Source organism: Cheilinus undulatus, linkage group 16, assembly GCF_018320785.1.
Source record: "Cheilinus undulatus linkage group 16, ASM1832078v1, whole genome shotgun sequence".
NCBI classification, from domain to species: Eukaryota; Metazoa; Chordata; class Actinopteri; order Labriformes; family Labridae; genus Cheilinus; species Cheilinus undulatus.
Window position 1 is genome coordinate 23174073 of NC_054880.1, and position 27593 is coordinate 23201665.

Consider the following 27593-nt stretch of genomic DNA (forward strand, 5'->3'; position numbering starts at 1 on the left):
TAAGTCATTACCTGTCAACATCATCATGGTTATGATTTCTGTCAAAGGGGCGGACCTACTACTGCCTGTCTGTGTAGTCAGGGCACACAGAATAACTTCACATTATTCAGAATATGCAGAACAATTCCATACAGATTTTTAAGCAAAAAATATATATTCAAACACACAGCTTGATGTATTTGGGATATTCAAAACAACACAACTGATTTGATTTTGCAGTAACTGCTTAGATAGTGTTATCTTCAAGTAGAGCTTTGCTGAATACTCTTTACATTATACTCTGATTTGCCAAAAATCAACTTTTAAAATCAAGTCAAACAAGCCCTCTTGCCAGTCCTGTCTGCTCTGCTCCTGATTGGCTTGTTTGTCAGTTTTATATTATTTCTCCTACAGGGACTTTACGTCACGCTTTGTGAATTTAGAGTACAAACAATCAAAACAACTGAATAAACCTATAATTTTCCTTTGTTGCACTTTGAATAAAAAAACAAAGTGGTTTCCTGTCTGCCCGATGGGTAATTGATGGAATGTGGAACCAAACTGCAGCAAAAAAACAAATCGACACACATCAGAGCAACATGTCCTCATCTTCTGGTTGGTTTGTTTGTGAAGATTTGACATAAAGGTGTATTAGAGCCCCAGAAGACTGGCAATGTTTGTTTGAATTACCCAAATCCAAGCCGACTTAAATAATCAATTTCAGATAGAACAGTTGAGCTGAATATAAAACAATAAACTCCCTGTGCTCTAATTGGTGGACTATGGAGCTTAAATCTGTCTATGTAAAATCTGAAAACCCAGCAAGACACATCAAAAAAACCCCTTCAAAGAAAATAATTTTCCCGGGGACGGAGGAGAAAAATAAAGACAGAAAAAATAGGAAGAAGCAAGTGTAATTAGTTTGACCGCCATGTCATTTGAAACAGCATTAGAAATAACAAATCACCATACAATAAAAGAGCACAACAATAGATTACAGGGCTTGTGTTTTATAACAGAAAAGACTCTAAAGGGAGTACAGCATGTGTGTATGACATTCAGACGTGTGTGAGAGCTAGTGAGTAGCTATTTGTGTGTAATCATGTACGTCAGGCCGTCATGAATGGTGTGTTTGAGTCAGAGCGGAGTGTGGAGTTCCTCGGGCTGGACCAAATTGGAAACAGAAAAACAAACATTCACTAGGAACCCCCCCCTACCCTCCACCTCCTCGCCATGCTGCTCTCCAACTCCACCACCCCCCCCCCACCCCCCACGCTCCCTCGTCTGCCGGCTAGTGGCGCAGTCCAACCTGTCTGGGACAATGTAACGGTCTATAGTCGGACCAGACCACACACATTCGCAGAGGGGGGTCGGAGCGCAGGAGGGAGGCAGCTGAGGAAAGATGCAGTGGAGAGGAAAGGGGGGGGTCTTAGCGGTAATGACAGTTAGAAAAACAGGCAGAAGAAGAAGCTTATAAAAATGACTAAGAGTGCTGTGATTGATGGGAAAAACGGAGAGAAGGAGGATGGACTTGAGTGTGGAAATCAGAGAGAGATGAGAATGATACAAAGAGATAGTGGAAGTAATGAAAAGGAGGAGAAGAAGGAGAAAAACAGAGTAAAGACAGTGATTGAGTGAGTGAGTCAGAGCTCCATGGAGGGAAATATTTACTCTCTTTGAGAAAAAGACAACTTTTCTTTTCCTTGTTCTTTTCCTGTTGTAAACATGCTGAAATCATTCCCTCTTATTTTACAGCTAATATTTTACAGCCTGGATAAAAGTATCAGTATTAAAATGGGTCCCAAGCATGCTTGCATTAAGCCTTCTTACAGTATCAAAATGCCAGATTTTGTTCCTTCAGTGTGACATTTTCTCATCGAGCACACCACGTTACCTGCATGATCTATCATCCCTCTGGAAAATACAAGTCGTCCTTTTTAATGGCCGAAACCCCAGTTTACATCGTCAAATACATGACTGTTTTAAAGATGGGAGGTTTTTTTTAGTGACTCATAATTTCAGCGTGACTCATGATGCACTCTTTATGCCAGCAGCCCTCTTTTTCTTCTTCTTCTTCTCAACTAGCAGATATCTGTTTTCAGATAATGGCACACTCCGGCTCTCATATGGCTGCTGTGTTAATGTTCTGTCTCAAGTACAAACAGAGTTAAAACTGCATCTGGATGTGGTCGTTACCGCAGCAGGCCAGGTGAACTGCAAAACAGGTAGCCTTGGATTTCCAAAGGAAGGCGTAACAATGGCTTCATAAATGATAGTGCCAAATTTAGACTATTCTCGGAAGTGTGTGAAGACTTTCCCTCTTATCCACACACAAGCAGCTCAGACTGGCCAAAGTACCGGCTTTGTATAAATACAAACTCGGATTTAGATTTGTGGTGAGAGAGAGAGAGAGAGGAAGAAGAAGAAGAAGAAGAAGAAGAGGTGGCACAGAGAGAAGGAGCAAGAGAGGAGTGGTACAGACAGACAGAGAAAGAGAGAGAGAGAAGGAGAGGGTGGGGTGATTTTTGTGGTTGGGGCAACAAAAAGGGGGAGCTGAGAACTGGAGACATTTAGCACTAGAATTAACGAATAAAGAAAATCCAATTGTGGACGGTCACAGCAGCTGGAGGCTTAATATGCGACAATGAATTAATTTATTTATTCCTGGAAATTGCTCATTGATGAGCCAAGTCGCTCTGACTCGATCAATATTGAAATGAAGTGAATAATAATTGTAGAAACAGAGAAAGAGAGATGTTTGGGCTGCCTCTGATTGCTTGCACAGGCTGTAATTGTTTTCTAATTTGAATGAATTCCTTGTGGTGTTATTAGTGGCTTTTTGTCACCGATTTGTTGGCAGCACTGTGGACTAAAAAAACTTGATTCAATGTGTTTTTATGTGAGTCATTTACCATCAATGTTGTATTTTAGCTATATTTACTTAATAGACTGCATCAACTTCTATCTTTTCTGTAAGAGCGATTTGATCTATTATCATGAAGGTCAACTTTTAATGTAAAAATGAAAAGTAGAAAGTATGTTCAAATAAAAGTTTCTGTGATCAAAGAAATGCTCTTCTTTGGTAAAACAAGCATCTTTTAAAGATTTTTTAACAACACATTATCTGTGGCTTAGCTTCATCCTGGGGCCTTCACATGTGGAAGGCGTAGTCAGATGTCAACTATGGTGATAAAACAAAATTGGTACAATTAGAGAGTTTGTCTGGCCGCGGTCTCAGCAGGGCACTAAATAATTTTGCTTATTTTGTACCTTTGATCAGACCATCAATTTGGCTGTCTAAAACCAGGCGGGATTGTTTTCAGTAGACGTAAAGTTTGAACAAAAAACGTCTGGAGTCCAGCCCAAATAGGTTCCAGTAAAAGTTGCAGAATGTGCTTCTTCCTAACATTATTTACTTTTCTGTCATTTTTCCAGGTTGTTAAGGTGATGGTGGATTCTGACAGGCGTGACTGAGGACCTTAACAAGAGCCAAAAAAAAAAAAAAAAAAAAAGGCCGGACAGCAAGAGGGCCAGCCTGCAGAGTACCTCTTACACGGAGCTACAGAGAGCCTGATCACAGGAGCGACAGCCCTGCTGATGCTACGAGGAGTTTAAGGAGCTTTTTCCCTGGTGTTCATGGCTCTGTGTGGAGTTACGCAGACCTGATGATGAAAATGGAAGGATGTTAGTGTGACACCTGTTTTTGCTTCCCATTACCATGTGGAGTACAGAAGGCCAGTAGACAAACGTTTGGAGAGAGCGCCACGACGCCGGGTCAACTAGAGCCGCTTCAATAGAGCTGATGCCAAGGCCGGGAGTCTGTCATGATGTTTATATAACCTGATGAACAGCAGAGGTAGGAGTCATATTTTAATCCAACTTTTAATAGAGAATGTCATTAATTTATACTAAGACTCCATCATTGGCATAATGAATAAATACAAAAAACTAAAGTAGAAATAAATTTTTAAAATAAATATTTAATCATATTGGTAGGCTGCAGCAATGCACAAAAATAAAGGTTTGATCACTTAATTGTGCCTTTATTTTAAATATAATTTTAACTTTGATCAGCTTATCTTACAAAGCAGTTAATATTTGATCATTACAGCCTTAATCTGAAATTGTGAGTAATTATGTTTCTCTTTTAGCTCAATCAAATCAGTGCTTTTACTTGATTTTATCATGGAATATCTTACTTCGTCCTTTAGAATAAGGCTTCTTTTTGAAACACTGCTCAAATTTATGTTGATTAATACAATCCTATTATGCTAATTGCAAATGTTTTTGTTCATTATCTGAGATAATTAGTGTGTGCATGTGTTTGTGGGCGTGCTTAAGAGTTTTTTGGTGCAAAGTTTTGGAAAAAATAAACTCATAAAAAGAACAGAACTACATGCTTCATTCAGCAAAATGATAAAAGTTTCTTGCGGCATCTCTGCCTCCCCGCCTCGACCAGCTTGTTGGTCTGACTTGATTAGCATTCTTGCCTTTAGCTATGATGCCGGAGATTGTTTACTGGGACTAAATGACAAGCTGAGATTACTGATAAAGCATTCTTTCTGCAGAGCATTGCTGCTCTGAGATACATTATGAAAAAGCACTCTTAGTCATCGCTGATGGAGGAAGTGACTGTGTGTTGACTCAAAATGCTCCCCATATGCTCCGGTCTGATCTTGCTGCTTGACTTGAAGTGGTATTAAACTGTTGGTGTGATTATTTTTCCCATTTGGAAAATGTTAAATCTCTGACATTATGCTCGGATTTGCTGTAAGCTAAATGTTACCTGCTTCTCAAACATGCCTGCTCCACTGCAAACCTTATTTAGAACTACACTAGAATTTTCTTGGATTAAAGTAGCAAATAAACCTGTTGTTTGAAGAGTGAAATGCTTTTTTCTGCTTTCAACCACTGCTAGCTTTCACTGCACGGCTACAGTGGAAGTGATAAACACCAGAAATGTTTTGCAGAAGCAAATCTCTCACTGTCAGTGAGCCTGCAATTACAGCACGATGATGCATTTTAGTCTGTTAATTAAAAGTAAAACTTTATTTAAACTTTGAAAACAATTCAGTTACTTGGCTATGTCTTTACTTTTTGAATTTCAGAAGCGAACGCTTCCTTTGCTTAAGCATTCATGCATTTAAACACAAACACAGAGCTCATTGTACTACAGGAAATGCAAATAAATACAGCTGAGGTTATGTTAAGTGTGTGCACAAAGCTGCAGTGGTTTGTGGTGCAGGAAGCATTTTAACAATATCTGAATGAGCATTATGTTATTGTTGTTTTAGTAGTGTAAGTATTTTTGTCTAGTTATTTATCAGTATTTTTTGTTGTTCATGCACAAATCTTTACTCAGTGCTGGTTTGAGTGTGTAATTTTGTTTGTTAGTACAGTTTTATTCAGCATGATGCACTTTTGCTGCATCAGGACTTTTACTACCCGTGAATTTGACATGCTGATAAAATGTGTTTAGGGACTTCTTCAGTTTTCCCTCCATCATCAGCTGCAATGAGTGCACAAGACTTCCAGCCTGCTGTTATCCTCCTACACCTGTGTCGTCACCACACGTGCTGAAGTGCTTTCTGCACTCTCTTTTCTCTCACACTTTTTTTTTTCTTGCTGTGTCAACGATTTTCATTTTGGACTGCTTATGCTGTGGTTCAAGAAAACAGTAAAACACATTCTAGGTGACATTTTCTTTGTCACGATTACCAACAATGTGGCTCTGCTTTCTGAGAAGAGACTTTTGGGTTGCTGCTGAGTTTCAGGAATGTAATTTTACAGCACGTCAGACACACAGTATGGAAAGTCCGCCACCGCAGGGCTCTTAATCAAAAAGTAACAAAAGATGACAAATAGAGGCACACTGCTCAGCTCTGCCCACTTCTATTGCTTGCTTCTTGTTTTGAATAAAGGACTCCATTCAATAAAAACTGGCTACACAAGGTGAATTTACTACACAGTAAACCACCATTTTTGTTTCATGGAAGAATTTTATTAAATGAGGGAGAAAAGTGGTTAAAAGTGGCCCTTCTAGTTGTAAGTTGTGAGCAGCTTGCAACATTTACCGTGAAGGCCACTTTTAACTGCTTTTCTTCCTCATTATGACATTTATTTTTCAAACAAAACAGGGTTGAGTTTGGTAAATACACCGTAAGGCTGTTGTTCCAAAATACTGTGCTGAGGCATGCTGGACTGCCTTGAGGCAAGTATATAGGTGAGCCATGGGAGTTTTTTCAACCACACTACAACTTTAAAACTGTTAAAGATGCTGGAACAATATTTTGCATTAGATATGAGTATGGTTTGACTTGAGATTTGGCCTTGGTTTTGGGGGCAAAGAAAGTTTAAAAATGGAACTCATTCTTCTATTTTGGAAGAAGAGAGAAATTTCTACTATCAAATTGTGGTTAACTGAACTGACAGAAACAATTTGGAAAGAATTAGATTCTCTCAAAAACAAACTGGATAAATTTGAGATCTCCTTTCTGCAGAGCTAAATAATCAGTTTGACCTGGCATATGTGCTGTTGTTCACTCTGTCCTTTGATGGAAAGACATTTTTGCCTTTTTTTTTTTTAAAGGATTAGTTGACTTTCCTTACTGGTACTGTTGGTGATGATGCCAGCTCTTTCTCTTTAAAGAAAAAGCAGCAAAATGTGTTTGTGGCTGTGGTGTGAGGATTCTGTTTTCTTCAATTAAAATAATTTGTACCAATGAAGGTTGAAAACCACTAGGAGTTTTTGTTGTAAGACTTCTTAATTCAAAATAACAAGTAGCCACTAAGGTGGGAGGAGCTGGGCACCATGTTTCTTCTAGATTTAAGAATGTGTAGAGTGGTTGTAATGATATAGCGGGAGCTTGGATGACTGTGGCAGAGATCAATCATGGTCCATCACAAGTAAAAAACCACAAACAGGGTGGTCACGAGGTCTTAAAAAGTATTAAAAGTTGATTATCAATTTAGCCATAATTAAAAGTATTAAAAGTATTAAAAAGTCTAAATGTAGGACTGTAAGCTCTATAATATATATTATATATATTATAAAATATATATTATAAAGTTTTTATAGCATTTGTGAAAAGGTTGTAGTTCTGAAATGCATTCAAATCAGAATTAAGAGTATTATAAATGTCTTGAAATGGGCAATTATACTTTGTGTTGTTGTTTCTTCAAACTTCAAAAAATGTATGCTGTTCCATTTAGCTTAAACTGCAGTGCAAAACTTCTAAATAGATACTTATAGATTATGGTAGAACTACTTTTAGGCTGCTTAAATTAAAAAAAAAAAAAGAATTTTCATGGCACCTGTTTTTTTGTGTCATAGTCTAAATTCAAAATTCTCCAAGAATCCTAATTTGCATACCACAATAGAAATTACTACTTCCATTTACTTTCCTTGTTGCCACAGTCTTTCTATTGGCACAAAACATACCGTATACTAGCTGTGTTATTAATGTCTTGGATTAGATATTGAGGATGCGATAGAGTCTTCAAATTTATGAAGAGGGTCTGGAAAAAGGTCTTAAAAAGCAGTCAGATTTTCCGTTTATACCCTGACAAAATATGAACGAGGTACAGCAACAAAACATCAGCTTCCAGTAGCAGTTTCTACTTCCTTATGTTGCAATGTTTAACATTACATGCGGTGTGTTTTGGTTTAGTTTCTCTTTGTATGCATTGATTATGCCCTGACACGCCAGATAGACTGTTTCATATTTCATCGCATGGATGTATTTAACATTCATCTGGGGAACCTCCCGTACGAAAGGTTTGGGAAGGGAAGGACTTTTTAAAAAATTCCTGGAAGGTGATTGGAGAAACACTCTGTCTGTCAAGTTCATTATGATGGGTTTGCCTGATGACACACATGGAATCTGGCCAGTATGTCTGCTTTGCAAGGTTACAGAAATGAGTGTAAGCATGTTTGTATGATACTCTTACTGTTACTGAATGTGAGCATATGTGAGCATCTTGTCTGTGTGTTTTTCATTATGTGGTATGTTGGCTCTGTTGGTGATGTTATTCCACGGGCGGATTGCTTTGAGTTGGTTGATGCTTTTAGCTGTGGTTTGTGTTTGTATGTGTCCAACTGTTTCTACATGTGTGTATGTTAGGATGCTTTTAGCTGCACACATGTATGCTTGTGTGCACATGTGCTTGTGTGCTGTTTTGATGTCTTTGATGTGAGAGGACAAGTCATATTTGGCAGATTTTTTTCAGGGTTTAAGAAAATTGAAGAATGTTGAGTAGAGACAATTCAGAGAGGCCCAAAAGCCAGTCTGACTCTCATGCGACACACTAACACACTCTCACACACAAACACACATTAGTGAGACATTTACGGGTTTCTCCTGTGATGTAGTGCCACACAAATGAGTTTTGCTCTTCTGAGGCTGTCTACTTCTCATTTTTTGTGCCTGTTTGTATTATTTTTCATCCTGATGCACAAAAACAAAGAAAGTCACATTATGGCATGCTTCAGGTTTAGGAGAAAAGCCACAAATGTACATGATAATAGCCATATATTGACCTATTTGCACAAAATGGGTCAACAGGTAGTTCATTGTGCATCAGATGAGCTCATCCTCTCATGACTTCACAGCCGGATGTACCACTTTTAGTTTGCACATAAACACAGGGAACATGTAGGTTTTTGTGTCAGTGTTTCATTCTGTTCTCGTGTGAAGAGTCATTCATCAATTTGTTCAGAGGGCATTTACCTTCTGCCCCTCCTACACACTCACATTCACACAGACACACATATACACACACTGCAGGTTTTCCTCCTTGTCCCCAAAATCCCAAACAACTATTAATTCTGATTAATTCCAATTAAGGCTTATTAATAATTCAGACAAAGATTAATAAAAGAGGTATTCCCAGCTGTCAAGGCAATTAATGACTCCATTTGTTGGTTTGTTAATGATCCACTCATTCAAAGGGCACAGAATCAATCAAAGATCAAAGTGACAGCTGTGAGGATGTACGTGTCCTTTTACACTCTGGTATTCTTTGTTATTAAGGCAGAAAAGCTTTTTTGTGAACACTAGTGCAGGGAATCTCAGGGCCACTCACTATTACATGATACAAATATGATATATGATGCAGTTCAGTATGAAATGATTCCATTCACAGTATTATGCAATATGATAGTTCCAACCAATCTGATATGACACATTATTATATGACTCAACACAGTATGATAAAATGGGATAATACGCATAATGCAATTTTCTTTCTCCCCGTGTTGCTGTGTGATAACCTATGACATCTTTACCCTGTTGTATGAGGATAAATTAAAATAAAAATCCACAACTGTTATTGTACAGTATCTATGAGTGTGAATCAATGTCCCGTGTGCTTCAAAACAGATAAAAATCAGCCTTAATTACTTATATCTGTGTTGTGCAGCTTAGTGAGCGAGTTTACTTTATAGAAAGCTTATAAAAGGTTATGGACTACTTTAGAGTTTTAAATAACTTACAAATATTGATAAACTGTATCTACATGTCCCAGAAAAGGGCTTTAGAAACGTTCAGACATTTTTAAAATCTGTTGATGGGATAATTATGCTCAACTTTGCTGCTGCAGCACACAGCACCTGTGGTTATTAATAGCCTAAATGTTAACATTTCTCATCACTGTTCCACACACAGAAAGAAGAATTAGCATGTTTTTTAAACTCACAATACCGTGGATCACATTACAGCCAGCAGTGCACTGAAACACTCTGACTTTAAAGAGGACCACACCGCTGTGCCAGCACTATGCCAGGGAGCAAGCCGCTGCACGCAGCGCACAAGTTTAAATACGGTGGTATGGCCATGAGCACCTTCATCATTTGCCAAATTGAAATGAAATCATAAGCAGGATTTCATTTGTCATGTTAAAGCATTTTCACACGCTGGCAGTGGTGCTGCTGGTGGAGGGGAACACATATTTCTAGGCAGTTATTTAAAAACCTGTTCTCATTACATGACACCGTCTTAATGACGGTAACTGAAGCAATACCGTGGCTATTTTTTAATACCTCGGTAGAAGGAATTACCATACTGCCCATTCCTAATATGATATGATACTGTACAATATGATACGATACTAGGGGTGGGAATCATTAGTGGTCCCTCGATACGATATCACGATACTTGGGTCAGAATTTGATATTATTGCAGTTTTAAACATTCTGCAATACATTGTGATACATTGCAATCCATACCATTTTTCACTGTTTAGCTGATTTAGCATTAGCCTTGCCCTCATGTTTGTCATATTTTGACTGTATTTTATTTTCATGTAGCACTTCTTGCTAACCTCATGTGTCATGTCCATCTCATGTGTTCCCTGCTTGCAGTTTGTTGTACTGACTTTGTCCTGTTCTATGACCATCTCTGCCAACCTGGACAAACAGTTGTCCTAACAATTGATTTTGTTTTTCCATAATCATAGACTTCAGTTCATATTTGCAATTAATTTGAAAAAAAACAGGACAAGACGATATTATATGATATATCACCAGACAAAATATCACAGTACTATGGTGTATCGAGTTTTTCTCCCACCCCTACACGATACAGTAAAATGCAGTACCATACATACAAGGCCCACAATAAATATTATACATGACAGAGATTCTGTTCTTTATAAATTGCAAAGAAAGGCATGATCATGCACATCCAAATGCACATCCAAACCAAGCAGACATTGAAGCCCTACAGCGTGTGAAACGTTTTCTTGTTTACTTTTTGATACATTGCAAGACAATCATCCAATGATGCACCAGTGATACCACTTTGTAACACGGCAGTGTTGAGCTGTAGCGGCACCAGCGCTGCTTTCCTGTTTTCTTGAGTCTCTGTAGAATTTTCTTACTGCTTTTCAGTTTTGCTTGTTGTGTTTGGGATGGGGATTTCTTTATTTATTACTCATCAATTTGTTTATTTGTCTTTACCACTTTACATTTGTGTGATCTTAAAGCGCTTTGTAAATTATTTTTGAAAGCTTCTGCATGAATATAGTTAACATGTATTTATTCACTGAATTAGATGTTAGATTATTTTCTTACATTTCATCTCCTGCCTTCTTTTCATCACAGTCAGATATGTCTCTCCTTTTTCTTTTACCCTTTGTCATCGTCTTCTTTTCTTCATGACAGTATGCTGTCAGTGATTCGATAATTGCACCACAGAAGTTGCTACAATTAATACAGATATTAGTTTCTGAACTAAAACAATCATAATGTACTGTGTCCAAGTCTTAATAGAATATATGGTGTTAATAGTAGTGTGCCACATGCCAGCACTGTGTATTTCAGAAACACTACCTAATAATCAACTTGTCTTTCAATGCCAAAGGTACTTAGGTAGTAAAAGTTGCTCCACCCACAGCACCTCTGCTTTGTCATTACTGGCTCCTACATTTAAGATGACAGACTTTCCATTGCTACATATATAAACATACCTTATCTGAATCCTGGACTGATTCCAAGCAGCATTAAGTACTAAAACCAGCCCCAGGGCTGCTATCCGGATCTCATTCTCAGCCCAGATGTGGCCCCAAATTTTGTCCCCAAATCCTTGTCAAGTCTGGCAGCAGACACTGTCCAGACCTGCCTCTTATTGAAAGGGAACAGTTGACTAAATTTTGGACTGAGTGCCAACACTCAGCACAGTCACCCCAAGTTGGCTTGTGATTTGCTCAGTGATTGATAATCAGTCGGTATAATGTTGCAGGAGCTTGTTGCCAATTTTAGCTTCCAGCTTCTAGTACATCTTATAGCACTGGCTGAGTGAGGGTACTCTGCTGGCTAGATGAAATGTCAACTATAATGCAGAAAAAAATGGCATACACTAAACCATTAATTTCCAGACCTGTAGTGGATTGAATGTTCAGATAATTCTAAACATGAAAAAGAGGTTACTTTACTCTTATCAGGGAGAAGTTTCCCTGTAATGATGTTAAAACTGACTGTCCTATTTGTTTTTAATTCATCCTGCTGCAGGAATTTATACTTTATCAAGAGTTTGCACACTTTAATGTTCACTCAATCCACCTTTTAGTTTGTCTGTAGGGACAGGTTTAAACCGCCTGGCATGTATTAGTTGTTTTGGTGTGTTCATTTTCCACCACTGATTTTCAAGGTGCTTTTTTGTCCAGCCTTTCTGGGGAAAAAAAATATCCATTAATCCGATTAAAAACAGTAAATAGGCAAAGCAGGGGCAATGGACCTAACCTAGTTTTCATAGCCTCAACTAATTTATCTTCCCCCATGTCTGCTTCTGTGTTTGTAGCAGAGTCGGGGTTGGAATCCATTAATCAGATTAGGTTAGCAATTGACCACATAGCCAGAGGAAAACTACACCCGGACTAGTGGTTCCATATTTCAGGGCTATTTCACCACAGAATTACTCCCTTTTGGTGAGAGTTTACATGGCCTAGATATGTATTAAAACCGTTCCACACATCTGAACCTTTGTATGTTGTATGGAACGGTTTATTACTAATGCGCTTGTATCCCTCGTTTTGCTTCATTACTCTCACAACTTCCCCTCTTATCTTGGTCTGTTTGTCTTTGTGCATGCCTGTGTGTATTTCTCAGGCCATTAGGTCTGCGTATATGCCACTACTTGCTCCAACAATAGCTTGTGCTACACCCATTTGCCTTCAAATGGACTCTTAAAGGATGTTTGCTTGTGTGTGAGGCTACCTGTTTGTGTTTTTGTGTGTGCAGCATATGTGTGTGTCTTCTGGGTGTGCACAGATGTGGGTGTGTGTTTTTGTGCTCAGTTTTGGCTACAATGGCGTGTTGTAGCCGAGTGAACAAGTGTTAACAAGCTCAGCGCAGACTGTATTTATTTAATCCATATGCTGGTGAGCTATACAGCTGTGTGCTGCTGCTGCTGGTATGTCTGGAAGGAAAAATCAGTCTGCAGTCACAGCGTTGTCTGAGGTATGTGATTTATTGCCAAGTCAGCTCTAATGTGGCTACTTTTATTAACAAAGATTCTGTGTAAAACCCTGTTATTTTTATTTATTTATTAGTATTTCCACTTGAAGTAGCACTGTGCTAATAGCGCAAAAGTTTTCACTGTATATTAGTCATAGGGGTGAAATGATTTAACAGGAAGCACATGCAGATGTTATCTGTAACACCATTTGTTTTTCAATCCATTACTTACTCATACTACCCCAAATCACAGTAACAGCAGCATTACAAAGATGGCCGGTCTTTTTGTGATACTATTTACAGAGACTTAACACTAATCTACCCATATATGTGCACCTGGATGAGCAACAAGGAAAACCTTCTCTAGACCTATTGATGTACAGCTATCTGAAAAATTTGATTGGCCAAGAAAGTGGGAAAAAGTAAGAAACACAAACCACTTTCATGTATTCATCCCTTAAAATCACTAGTGATATTTGGGAAGGCAGCCCCTGAAATTTCACTAATGCAAGCACTGTTTAAAATTTTAATGGCAACAATAAAAGAGCCAAGAAGAACATAGTGACTAACAGAAAACAGAATGAATCAGTTCCAGTTCGTGCATGGATTGTTGTGAGCCAATGGTGCACATGTAGCCTGATATAAATGCCACCATTCCCTCGCAATAATACAGGAGCAATGAAAATAATAGAAGCGCCAAATGACTGATAACAACCATGAACAGCATACTTATCGTAAAAGTATGAGTGATAATAGTACTTCTTGCGAGTAGACAGCAGCAGACAGACTTAAATATCCAGATGTCATAGGCAGAGTTTGACAGAGATCATCCGACTTCCAATTATGTACGGCAGATTTCATGGATTACTTCATATTTTATAACATGTTGTCACCATTTATGCAGATTAGTGTGAGCCAGAGTCCACCTCTGAGGAAATGCAACAAAGAAAAGGCAGACCTCAGGCTGCTGCTGATAGAGCTGCTGCCAGCTCAGCAGCACCAGCTCGGCTACCCGAGACGATAGACAGAGCAGAGCTGCTGGGAGCTGACGGGATAGTTGCTAGCGATGGTGCCGCAGCTAGCAGCCAGAGCGAGGAGCTAAAGCAGCCAGACGGCCTGGCAGCATCACGACGACTTGCCAGAACAATAAAAACAGAGTAGCTGGGGGCTGACAGATAGTTCCAACGGGTAGTCTTTTCAGGTCCAGGTGCCAGTCAAAGGCAAGCGAGTCACCATGCTGCAGTGGGTTTCACAGAAGACTGCTGTGTTTGTTTGACTGCGCTGCCAGTTTAAGAGCAGAGGGAGCGAAGCTGTGTGGATTGATGAGGGGGTTGAATTGTCATCAAACATAAACAAGAAGAAACAAGTGTTGCCAACAGGAACATTAGAGAGTATTTCTATTACCAAATACTGTTTGTGTATTTCTAGAAACATTATTTTTGATATCTGAGGATGCGGGTTTCATCTTTTATTCCAATGGATCACAAAGGGACACTAAAAGTATGTTAACTACTTTCATGCACTATTTATGCACTATCTTCCTGCTTCTTATAAAGGGAAGTCACGCAGACCGTTAGATGACTCACCGCTGAAATCTTTCTGCACGTCACGTCTTACAGAAGTCACTTATTTGGTCTTAACAAATCAGTGCTGAGTAAGATGACCTGGAAAACGGACGTTTCTGACTCCAGCTGCTTTGAGTCCTTTGGATACATTTGACTGCAATAACAAACACTGCTGACTTTGAGTCCTGAATCCTTTCAGAGCCAATCATCCGTAATGGGACATGAATAGTTCTGTGTTGTGAAAACTTTTGCAGTAACTGCTGGGTATTTGAATACATCATAGTAGATACTTCTTCTGAAAATAAAGCTGAAACAGTAATCTTTACTAAAAAAAGATTGGTAGAAAAAGATTGATAGAAATTTGGAGTTGTGGCTTTGAATTGATTTTTAGAAAAAGAGATCTATTGAGAGACATAAGACTGAATATATACTAGTAGGCATAACCTTTATATGGTGTTAAAGAAAACTTTTAAGTGGTGTCTGGGTTTTGTTGTAAGACACTGCTTCAGGACAGCTGTTAAAATCATTAGCCCCTTTTACATCGCCCTTTCAGATGGGAATTTTTACTTGGGCTATCATAGGATTAAAATTTGTAACTGCCATTAATCACTAAATTTCAATAGTTTCTCACAGTTTCAGTCAATAATTTAGCTTACACCTCTAAGAAGTTTTTGAAATCCATATTGACCGTATTGATATTAAATTAAAGAGATAGTCTGATCACAACTTTTAGATTTAATATCAAAATTAGAGCTGCTCTGCCACACTGGTTTGAAACCATGACTTAAAGGTAGTAGACAGCTTTAAAGTGCTTAATCTGTGAAAGACAATGATAAAAGCTGTTATACACTGATAAAAATACAAGGGTGCAAAATCAGGAGTTTAGATTTAACATCGGCTTTAGCCGATATCAGCCTTTTTGACATACATCAGCCATCGGCAAATAATGTGGTATTCAGCACACCTAACTGCTGACTCAGAGAAGGGATTTATAACTGTTATGGTGTAGTTACTTACTCTGTAAGAGACCCAGGGAAAGTGGACTATTATGCTAAGAGAATCTCTCGACCAAATTCTTCATTGTTATGCTATGATTTTGTCATTTGTAATGTTTTAAACTAGTATTTACACCCTATTTGGATAAAAGCTGCTTTTATTTTGAAAGAAATTAAGGAGCTTCTGGTTGGTAACATTGGCGGAAACATAGAAAAAAAGGACTTGTTACAGATTGTGAATTTAAAAAATGCAAAGGAAACCGTAAAAAAAAAAAAAAATCACAAGATGCAGATTACTCTTGACAAGCTTTCTGCAAGTTTTTTACACAGATAGGAGACATTTAAAGGAGAACTGATGTCCTTTATTTTACATCACAGAGCGCAGTGATGCTAGGGTAAGTAGTATCTTGTTGCTGCCCCGCTACAGTTGCTTGACTTAAGGCTAGCTCAGACTGCAGGATTTCATCCCGATGGTAGGGGTTCAGGACCTGCCTGCCCTGCCTTCGATGCCACAGAGCTGTCAAATTTATCCTGTGGAGGACACTTTTGAGACACCTCATGACCTCTAGACAGAAAGTGTAAAGTGTTTGAATTTTGTTCCGCCTCCAATGCTTTAAAAAAAAAAAAAAAACAACACAAAAACACCCTATAGTCTGAGCTGGGCATAAAGTGAAGAAATATGACACAATTCATTGTATTTAAAATACCAATATGTCAATTTTACAGCTTAATCTCATCACCACTAATAAATCCAGGCAACCTTTGGTTGTATGCATGTTTAATATTTGCTGTCTGTGTAAATATCACTGAGGTGTAACTATCAGATGAAGTCCTTCCTCCACTGGGCAGGAAGAGCTTAACAGAGGTATAAATGTTGGTGCTGGCAGAGTGGAAGAGTGTGCATGTCAGAGTATGTGGAGCTCCTGTTGTGTGCTCCTCCTGTAATTTTGTTTTGAATATTTAACTGACACACTATGAAACAAGAATTCTATCACTGTGGGGCCCAGTGTCAATGCATAAAGTGGGGGATCGTTGATCTTTGTCACAGACCTGCTGGGGAATCTCAATATAAAAATACCTAAAATTCAGACTTATTTTATATTTTCTCATGTTGAGTCTAGTCTCATAGGTGACATTTTGCAGGTAAACGTCCACATTCCTGAGCTCAATATTGTCGTTCAGTGCTTCACATTTATGGGATTATAACCTGATATAGCCTATGGATAACTTCGTCACCGTGTTCTGGATTAAGATAATCTTAAATTGCACTGTTCCTATGGCATACTATCAGTCCTCTAGCAGTTAGCAATTTTTGATATCGGTTTAACTCTCTGAGACTGATGTTGTCGTATACGGCAAGAAGAGAAACAGGATATTAAAAGTGAAATAACTGTTTGACCCATAAATAAAAGCCACTTACTTTTGTTCCTCTGGCAGCCTGCCATGATACTGTTTTAATGACACCCTTCAAATGGATAGAGGGGTATTTAAAGATTGAATCCACACCAGTAACTCCAGTATTTAGCAACTTTTTATCCATTTTTAAATCAATTTCTTGATTGTTTCTGATGCTAGTAGCTAATGCTAAATGCCATTTTTTTAAATCTCAGAATGCTTGTGACGTGCTGTGACAACCAATGGCAGGTTATTCAGTCGTCTAATCAGACTTTGTCAATCACTCAACTGTGACTGCACAGATCCTGTTAGAGTGGCCTGAACAGCTCATAATGGAGAGAAAGAGAGACAGAGAGCCTGTGATGTGGTCCTCTGTGTCACTGCAGACAGGAACTGCTTTGAAAAATGGCACAAATAGAGCCAATACAAAGAAGTGCAAGGACTTTTTTGTAAATATGTGAATATTTTGAAGATATTTTGTCACAGAATTATTATTTTTTTTTTTTTGCACTTTTTGGTCCCCAGGAGATGGAAGAACACATTTCTGCAAAATAATTCTCACTCATCAATGTTTACTGTGTTTCACACATAAGAATCCTTGAGTTTTAATTTCTGTGTAGTTTTTTCTTTTGTCCTTATAGTCCCATTACTGTTTAAATATTCAAGTGACATTACTGCTGCACACATATTCTTCAAGGTGAAGAATCATGTTTTACAAGGATTTTTAGATGATAAGTCCAGGTGAGAGAGGATTGTTAAAGAATTGCTTGAGGGCTCAGAGGGTTTAAGAGCATTTTGGCAGCAAGGCAGTAGCCGTTGAACAACTTGAGCCACCACTAGTAGCAGGCTGTTACAGTTTAAACAATTTTTGACCAGGATTATGGGCCTGAAATAATGAAAAACTTTCTTTAACTTTCTCATAATTCAACTAAGGAATTTGGTTTTAATCATTTAGTTGGCTGCTCGTGCACATCCCAAGTTGTATAATTAAGTATTTTGTTAATTCCAGACCTGCAGTCAGCTCTGTAAGGTGATTATTTTGCCCACTGGATAGAAATATATACCGCACATGATACCTTCTCAGTCAATACGAGAAATACAAAAGGACTGAAGCTAGACTGTGGCTAATCACTTCTAATTCCCCACCTAGTATACATTTTCCAACTTCTGCAAGACTCTCATCTTTGACATATTTCACCTTGGCAGTCTAGACTGGGCTGATAATAGAAAAGCCATTTAACTTATTATTTTTACAGCGCCAATGTCTGCTGCCAAACAAGTCAGATATTGGTCGTATATCAGCCATAATGACTAGGCGAGCTCTGTTTTGTTGTCCTGAAGACTTCCAGCTTTTTCACAGACATCTGCCCCAGCTGCTTAACAGAGCAGATTTACAACCACCTCTGTTGGAGTATTAAGTCGAATAGCTACTTTTAGACTGAGGAAAATAACCAACCTCTCTAATGGATAAGTGCCCTAGAATGCCTAATGCTGAGCCTTGGTGTATGTGAGTGTATGTGTGTGCGGTAATCTTCATGGCAGGTTCCTTGCCATTAGTGCACCGCTGAACAAGGCAGCAATTCATTCAGCAGGTTTAACTTTCTGCTGCGTGTGTGTGAGTGAGAGAAAATGTGTGTTTTTGCATGTGTGTGTGGCAGGTTTCTAAGCGCAGAGTGTGTGTTGTTTTTAGAGAATTGTTTCCGTGCGCCTGTCTGCACCATATGGCCCAATGTGGAAAAAAGGCCCCTTTAAGGGTCTGTGTGTATGGGAATGTGAGAGAGAGAGGATATGTGTATGTATGGTGTGTTTGAATGTGTGTACAGCGGTCTGGTCGGCTCGGAGTGAAGCTGTAAAAACAAAAACGTCTTGAGAAAAAGAGAAAAAAAGACTATATCGAAGTAGTGATGTCAAATACTACACAACTCTCTCTGTTTTTCTCTGAATCTCACACACTTACTTCCTTCTAGATTTGAAATGCCTGTCCCTCCATTTTTTAAAAATCTTTTTCTCTTTATTTTCTCATTATTGAATCTAATTTGCTGTTTTACTCCAGTGATCACTATACGCTTGCCTCCAATAATTACTTTGTATTCCTCTACTCTCTTGTCATTTAAATCTGTGTTGTTTCTTTCGTTATTGTTCTTAAATTGGTGAAAATAATCTCTTTAATTTTTCCCCCAGTAATCACTTTCTCCTCTCCTCTTGTTTTTCATTTGTCTGTTTTGTTTTTTCGCCTGTCGTTTATTCTGTCTAATTGGCGTAAACCTCAGGGCTGTGGTAATGACTTTTGAGGTTAACGAGCTTCTGCTAACAATCACTCACTTACATGCACACTCGCACAGTGCAAGCTCTTGCACACTCGCGTGCACTCTACAGTAAGCACGTATAGTATACACAGATGTAAGCCAACTGACACACATTCATGCAAGGACACACATATGTTGACACTTAACACTTTTTTGGGATTGCTTCACACATTCTGCAACATTGTTTTTATCGCTGCAGAGACGTCACGTTTGATTCATGAGGCATGCTTACAGCTTCATTTTGAGGGTTGATTCTGAAGCTTCTGGCTCTGTCAAAGGAAAAAATGTCAATCAGACTACAGTGTGACACATGAAGTAAATAATGTGTGGCCTCTTCTGCAACATGCAAAGCAGTAAAATCGTTATCTGCGAAGTCCTCAACAGGCACAATATAGATTGTCAAATGTAAATGCATCATGTAGAAAGAAGAGCTCCTGTAGGGTTAAAGAGCCTTAAAGGGATATTTCAGTATTTTTTGAGTTGAGTTTTTGTATGAGATACCAGTAGAAGTGGCACAAGCCTCCAGTGATTTCAGTGAGCACTGCTCCTTTAAGAAGGACTCACTGTGCACCAGCCAGGAAGCTAGGATACAACAGATGTGTACAGTTTCTCTGTGGAATTTAGCAAGTTTTTTAAAAAATGTGCCACAAAACAACGTTGGCTCAGGTACATACTATAGAAAAGTTTTAAAGCATTTTATTTTAAACCCAGAAAGTCTCTGCGTTTTCATCACTATTTTGCAATGCAGGCTTTAGCTACTGGTCACATGCTCTTGCATGCGCTTAAAACAGATTTCAGTGATTTCACTGAGCCATTACTTTATAAAAATTAACAGTGGCACTGATGATGTCTATAATGGTTAGGTGAACACAAGTAAAAAGGCCAAAGATGTTAACACCAGGAAAGTGTCAGCAATGGTGAAAAGAGGTAAAGAGATGAAGAATGTTAAGAGGTGACATTGATTTCAAATTTCTTTAAAAAACATCAATCCTGCACTCTATTTAGATGCATTTTATATTTTTATTTAATTAGATTTATGATGTAGAATGATTGTTTCCAATCCTTTCCTATCCTATCCTATCCTAAACTATTGTATTCTCTCCTCTCCTTTCCTATCCTATCCTATCCTATCCTACACCATATCCTATCCTATCCTATCCTATCCTTTCCTTTCCTTTCCTTTCCCATTATATCCTATTATATTGTATCCTTTCCTATCCTATCCTATCCTTTCCTATCCTATCCTATCCTATCCTACACCAATCCTATCAAATTGGTTCTCATCTTCTGCTATTGTATTGTATCATATTGTATCTCATCGTATCAAATCCTATTGTATTGCGTCATATGGCCCTACCATACTGTATTGTGTCGTATCATCCTAATTGTATTGTATCGTATCTTACCATATTGTATTGAATCATACTGCATCACATTGTATCGTATTCTTCCATATAACGTGCTGTATCATATTGTGTTGTATCATGTCACATGGTATCATACCATATCGTATCGAACTGCATCGTACCGTATCACATAGCATATCGCACTCTATGGTAGGTATGGTATGGTATGGTATTGTATCATATTGTATCTTACCATACTGTATTTTTCTGTATTGTTATTTATCATATCGTATAGTACTGTACCTTACTGTACCACACCATATCGTACCGTATCGTATCGTATCTTATCTTATCCTATGGTATTATATCATATCACACCGTATTGTATTTTATAGGGCTGACAGCTTCAATTTGGTTGGTCGATCGTTTGGTTGGAAAGCTTTTGTTCACCAAGATCACTCTGGTTGGCGGTGAGTCGCCTGCCCCCCTCCCCCAAGACGCTGGTCAGGGGGCAGACGCGTAGTGTGCAGCTGACTGATAGAGAGATGTGCTGCAGGGGACGAGGAGCAATGCAGCTCTAGGAATTACAGGTAGAGAAGCACACAAAGCTAGCAGAGTGGGGTATTTTCTGATATTGTACAGCACCAACGCTCAGAAACAACACATCAACTCATCAAAAAGTTGCAGGCTGTTTGTATTGAAGTGGCGCTGCTGAGTGTTTCTGCTCTGCCCTCCCTCATTGCATCAACTCCTGTCCCCTGCTGTCAGTTTAATTCACCTGTTGGTAAATAGGCTGCGTAGTGTCATCTCCTTTTATAATCTCCTTAAAGAGTTTATGTTAGCGATAGCTTCTCTTACAGACAGGCAGAAAGCAGAGGACACAAAAGGTGATGTCTGCTGGTCATTAAGTCCCGACAAGCAAACTTTTTTCCGCTCACCTCCGTATATTTTTTTTTTAGCTGAACGACCAATCAATTACTGTACTGTACTGTACCTTACCGTACCGCATCCTATCGTATTGAATCGTATCATATCATATCATATCATATCATATCATATCATATCATATCATACCATACCGCATTGTATTTTATTGTATTGTATCATGTTGTTTTGTACCGTACCTTACCGTACCGCATCGTATTCTATTGTACTGCATTGTATTTTATTGTATTGTGTCGTACAGCATCTTATCATACCGCATTGTATCCTTTCACATTGTATCGTATCATATCATATCATATCATGTCGTAGTGTATTGTATCGTGTTGTACCTCATCATATCATATGTTACTGTTTCACATAAGTTGGAATCTTATCACTACTTGGTATCAAGTATTTTCTTTCTTCCTTTGCAGTTCCCTGTCCTTAAATGTTGCAAAAGAAAGTTTCAATATGTTCCCCATATGATGCAATAGTAACACACTGACACAGAGAGAAAAAAACCTTACTTGCATTCGAAGTGAAGTCAATTTGATTGTAGTGATGTTGGATCACCAGCAGTTGAATATGTTCTTTCTTACTTAGAATGTTTGGATATAGATATCTCAACTGAAATATGTCAGAAATAAACCATTCATAAAACTTTTTGACATCCTTAAGGTTACAATGCTTATTAACATATAGCCTTTGATTGACCCAGCTACTCAGGTGCTAGATCTAGCTGGTCAGTCATCTCTAAACCAGATGTATTCCCTTTACATCCAGCTGCAGATTAAGGATTTTGGATGTATAGCTTTGAGATGCTAAAGTTCACTAAGCCTTATTGATGACTGGTACCTGACTGGAGTCTTGAATGCATGTCCCACTAGCTTGCCTGGTGTGAACTCTGCTCTAATCTCTCTCTCTCTCTCTCTCTCCCTCCCTCTCTGTCTCTGGTATCTTGATATGGTCCGTGTTCTACTCTGACTTCTAAACATTTACATTTCTGCTTTCAAGTGCTGTTTATATATAGCTCTTATCTGCTATCTAACACACACACACGCACGCACATTGAGACAGGGACAGACGGTGAATCAAACCTTTAGTCGTCCTGACAGCACCACTGTTGCTTTGTCCATAATAGGACAGGAGGAGAGAGAAAGAGGACGGCGGTAAGAAGAGAAAAGAGTGCCACATAGACAGAAGGAGGGGGGAGGCAGATAATTTGCCACCGGAGGGTTTTGTGGTGAGGTGAGGCGTGGAACTTTGGTGACTTTAGCTCACAGGCTTTTTGTGAAACTCCATTCATCCCCTGTAGTGAGTTTTCCCTTTTCATCTCCCTCTCTGAAACTGCAGACTCTGTAACAGAGCAGCATGTCGGTGTTTTGCTCAAGGACACATTGGCAGAGTGGATTCTTCAGTCACAGGGCCTTCAAGAAAAGATGTTCAAGTCTTTAGTCACCCTGCCTTCATATGCCGCTACCCTTCGTTTATATGCTTGTAAGGCTGCCTTATCTTGATAAACTCTTGAATTTCTAATGTGAAGAAAACTTGTTTTTGGACCAGAGGCTTGTGCTTTTGTACTCAGTTAATAAGAACAGAACAGGTACCAGAGTACCTCTGCTTGAAGCAGTTGATAGAATCAGTAGTTTAATACATTTAAGGCTTGCATCCACTTAAAAAGTAGAAAGGCAATGTTGTTGCCATTTTGGTTTTGTTAACTAGCAGGTTTGTTCAAGCAAACATGAAAAAAATATGTTTCTTTTAAGTGCTAAGTAATTTCTTCTGGTCTGTGTTATATTATTCAAAACTACATGGATTTGAAACCAGTCAAGTGGAAAAGGATTAAAGGGATCTGTTAGAAGTTATTTTGAAAACAGTTGATGAAATGCATGAAAAATACATCATTTTGTGTCGCCTGAGATCCTTTAAAGTGGTTTAAACTGGTTAGTTTTAACTACTACAGGATGAGGCCTTCATTTGAGCTCAATTCAGAATGCTAGCATGGACACAATCAGTGCTAACAGGCAGATGTTTCCGGTGTAAGCCCATTCAACTTTCACCATCTTGTGTTCAGATGCTAACATTCGCTATTAAGCCTTTCCAAATAAGTCTTAAGGCTTGTTAATGCTCCACATAGAGATATAGGTGTGTTTTTGAATGATACAGCCATCTTTGCCCACATAATCACACCCCTCTGTTAAGTTAGGGTGGACATTAAATGATGAATCCAATAGAGGTCGTGTTTGTCTGTCTCTGTGCCCAGGTGAGCTAACATAAGACACTGTAGACAAAAGTATCCGGCCACCTGACCATTACACCAACACAAACGGCAACAACTTTGTATTCTTATACACACATTCTTCATATAGAGTTGCCTTCTCTTTTGCAGCTATAACAGCCTCCACTCTTCTTGGAAGGCTTTCCACAAGATTTGGGAGTGTTTTTATGGGAATTTCTGCCCATTCATTCTGTAGAGTATTTATGAGGTCAGGCACTGATGTTGGACAAAAAAGCCTCGCTCACAATCTCCGCTCCAGTTCATCCCAAAGATGTTCCATGGGGTTGAGGTCAGGGCTCAGTGCAGGCTAGTCAAGCTCTTCCATATCAAACCTATCAAACCATGTCTTTTATAGTGCTTTCTTTGTGCACTGGCGCACAGTCATGTTGGGGCCTTCCCCAAACTGTTGCCACAAAGTCAGAAGCGTGGCGTTGTCCAAAATGTCTGTGAATGCTGAAGCATTAAGATTGACGTTCACTGGAGATCATGGGCCTGAAAAACAGCCCCATACCTACCATTATACCTCCTCTACTAAACTTCACAGTTGGCACTATGCAGTCAGGGCTTGTGACGTTGTCCCACTATCTTCCAAACCTAGACTTTCTATCTGACAGCTAAACAGAGAAGCATGATTTTTCACTCCACAGAACATGTTTCCAATGCTCCACAGTCCAGTGTTGGAGTGCTTTGGTATTGGACTTGGTGATGGGAGGCTTGCATGTAGCTGCTCAGCTATAGAAACCCATTTCATGAAAATCTCACTGCAGTGTTTGTGCTTACCTTAATGCCAGTGGAAGAACAGAACTCTTCAGCTATGAAATCAGCAGAACACTGGGGACTTGTACCATGGTCTTATGCTTCTGGCTGAGTTGCTTATGTTCCTAAACGCTTCCACTTTCTAATTATGTTAACACGCTCCTTTCGCTCAAAGTTGTACTTTTCAACACTGTCTTTGCTTTTTTGGTTGTGTCTCCTCCTACTATCTTTAAACAGCCATATGTATTATTTGGTGTGGTCTTTTGCAGTATGATTTAGGAAATAAAGTTGTCTCCAGCATAACTGTACAACACCTACCTGATGGCAGTTGTTCTAGCCATTTAAGATTACTTACAATTCAGCTTCAACTTACATTTTTATTACAAAAAAAGCCCTTGTTTCTTTTCTGCTGTTCTCCTCTGCTCATCAAATTACTTCCCACCTTTTGCAAGCTAGATACAAATCCACAGTGTATTTTTTAATTCAGTTTAACAGAAGATATTTAAATATGTATCACTGCAGTCAGGCTGACAGAGCAAGAAAGGCCCGTGGATTAAAAGGAGTGATAAAAAGTCTTGTTACAGTGAAATGATGGTGAGAGTACAGAGGGGATACGCACTGACAGGGAGAGAGGAAATGACACATAGGTGGAAAGAATCTCATCCCTGCTCCTGTCTCACACTCGCTTTCTCTTTGTCCGCCTCTGACACATTTGCACACACACATTTGCAAACACACACACTATAACTGAGCAGTAATTGAACACTTCTTATCTACTTATCTGTCCAAAGAGGTTCAAAGCAAAGACTCAGGGATCGTGTATGTGAGTGCACGTGTGCATACGCCATCTGATTCTTATCGCGCTGTTTGACTCAGAGCTGCTTTTAAGGCAATGAATTCACATCTCGTTCTCTCTCTCCGTCTCTGCGTCTCTTCCCTTTCAGCCCTGTCTTTGTAAATCTCTCCCTGACTCTGCTTGTGTGTTAATCTACCTCATTCTCTCTTTTCCAAACAGTGAGACAGCAGTTGCAGCTACAAATTGTGACTAATAGGTGTTCAATTTCCTGTGTGACATGAAATGCAGTAGTGTGAAACATAAATCACTCTACAGGCTAAATTTGTCACTTTTTAGGTCTTAGTTGGCTATTTTCTCTCTAGCGCAGGGTTGTCAAACTCAATCACAGCAGGGGCCAGATTTTGAATTTAGGTCTAATCTGATTTAACATTCAACAATAAACTGTTAACTCATTTTCATCGATAATGATCTGAAGGCACAAAATCAGAGATAAAAAGTCAAACTTATTAGTTCAAAAACATCAAAATTAAAAGTAGAAATGAAGTTTTTAAAGGCAAAAATATGAGCTAGAAACTTAATATCATATTTTTTAAAGGTTAGAATATGAGATGTAATTTAAAATCAGGAGTTTTAAAGGTAAAAAAATAAGATAAAAATTTAAATTTTGAGTCTCAAAGGTCAAAATGTGGGATAAGCTTAAAAATTACAAGTTTTAAAGGTCAAAATATAAGATAAAATTTGGAATTTTAAGTGTCAAAGGTCTAAATATGGGCTAAAAGTTGAAATCATGAGTCTAAAATGTCAGAATATGGGATTTAAGTCAAATTTAGGAATTAAAAAGGTCAAAACATGGAATTATATTCAAAATCATGAATTTTATAGTTCAAAAATTAGTTAAATTCTAAATTGTGAGTCTTACAGGTCAAAATATAAAATAAAAAGTCAAAACTTTAAGTTTAAGTCGTAATGGTGAGATGCAAATTTTAAAATATGAGAAAAAAACCCACACATTTTTTCCATATTCCTGACTTTTCATCTTATTTCTACTATTTCCTTTTCTAAAATTTTATTGAGTGAACAAGGATGTTTTAAATAATCAAGATAAATTTTACATTTTTATTCTGGAGGAGATCTGCAGATCTCATTCTGGTGGATAGTTTATAATTAAAATATGATCTGATCTTGCAGGCCAGATAGAACTGTACCACGGGCCGGGTTAGGCCCCTGGGCCCTGAGTTTGACACCCCTGCTCTAGTGCAACAAGTATTCGTTGTTGAGATTATGCCTGTGTCAATAGGTATCCAGAAACATGCAGAGCTGCAGGTTTGACAAGTCGAAAGATAGCAGATAACTTCATAAAGGAGGAGTTTATATTCTCCCTCTTCTCTTTTGTTGTTTGACATTTTGCAGTATGCCGCTCTGCAGAGAGAATCAAAGGAAATTTAGGGGCTTTTCTTCCACAGGTAAAGTCATTTGGACTTTACACATGAAAGATGCTGATGTCAGAGATCATCAGGTAAGCCTTCAAGTTAAGAGTCATGATATTTTCAGTGTAAATCAACCCCATAGGATGAGATATTTTTAAATATTTGTTGAGTTTCAGTTGAGTTCGCCTGCATGTTTCCTGAACTCGTGCCAGGATTGTGGTTTGTTGTGTTTGACTCACGCATAACTGGAGCGTAATGGGGCAAGTACAAATATCAAGCACACAGGCAACAGGTAGAGATTGACAGGAAAGCAGATACTAAAGGGTGACTGTGAGTTGTACCTCTGGCTAATTTCTCCTGTATTTATTCAACTTTTCTCAGACACAGTCTGTGGTTTGGCCCTGGGGTTGAAAAACAGTTCCTAACATGCTGCACTTTGGGCTGTCAATTGTATACATTGAAGAAAATGGAAAAAGACGGAGCACAGAGAGGATAGGTTGGTGTTTTTTTGTCATCCATTAGAGGTGTAGATCAGAGAGAGATTTGAGAGATGAATAAAAAAGAAGGGGAAGATGGAAGGAGGGGCTGTGTGTAAAATAGATGAAAGTATTTAGGGTGTAGTAACAGTGTGATGGCTTTTAACTCCACGTGTTTGTGCGCGTCCGTGCTTGTGCCTACACATGTGGATTTAAGGGTGTACCAGCAGTTAGATGGGTGTGAGAACTAAACTTTACATACCTCTGCACTTATTACTGATTCACACCTGAATCTCTGGTAAATCTTTGACCTACTTTAAGATGTCCTGATGCAGTCGAGGCATGGCTTATCACCACTTGGACAAGGCTGATAAATTCTCACTGAAAGAGGCAAGATA

General features: G+C 38.6%; 1 protein-coding gene across 3 annotated transcripts in view; it reads left to right on the top strand.

Moving 5' to 3' along the window:
- Positions 1-27593, top strand: part of trps1 (trichorhinophalangeal syndrome I) — a 176849-nt gene that overhangs the window by 24076 nt on the left and 125180 nt on the right. For all 3 annotated transcript variants that reach the window (XM_041808723.1, XM_041808725.1, XM_041808724.1), the window contains exon 2: positions 3415-3835. In XM_041808723.1, the coding sequence (XP_041664657.1) occupies positions 3823-3835 (13 nt within the window). In that variant the 5' untranslated portion in view covers positions 3415-3822. The remainder of the gene's footprint in view (positions 1-3414; positions 3836-27593) is intronic.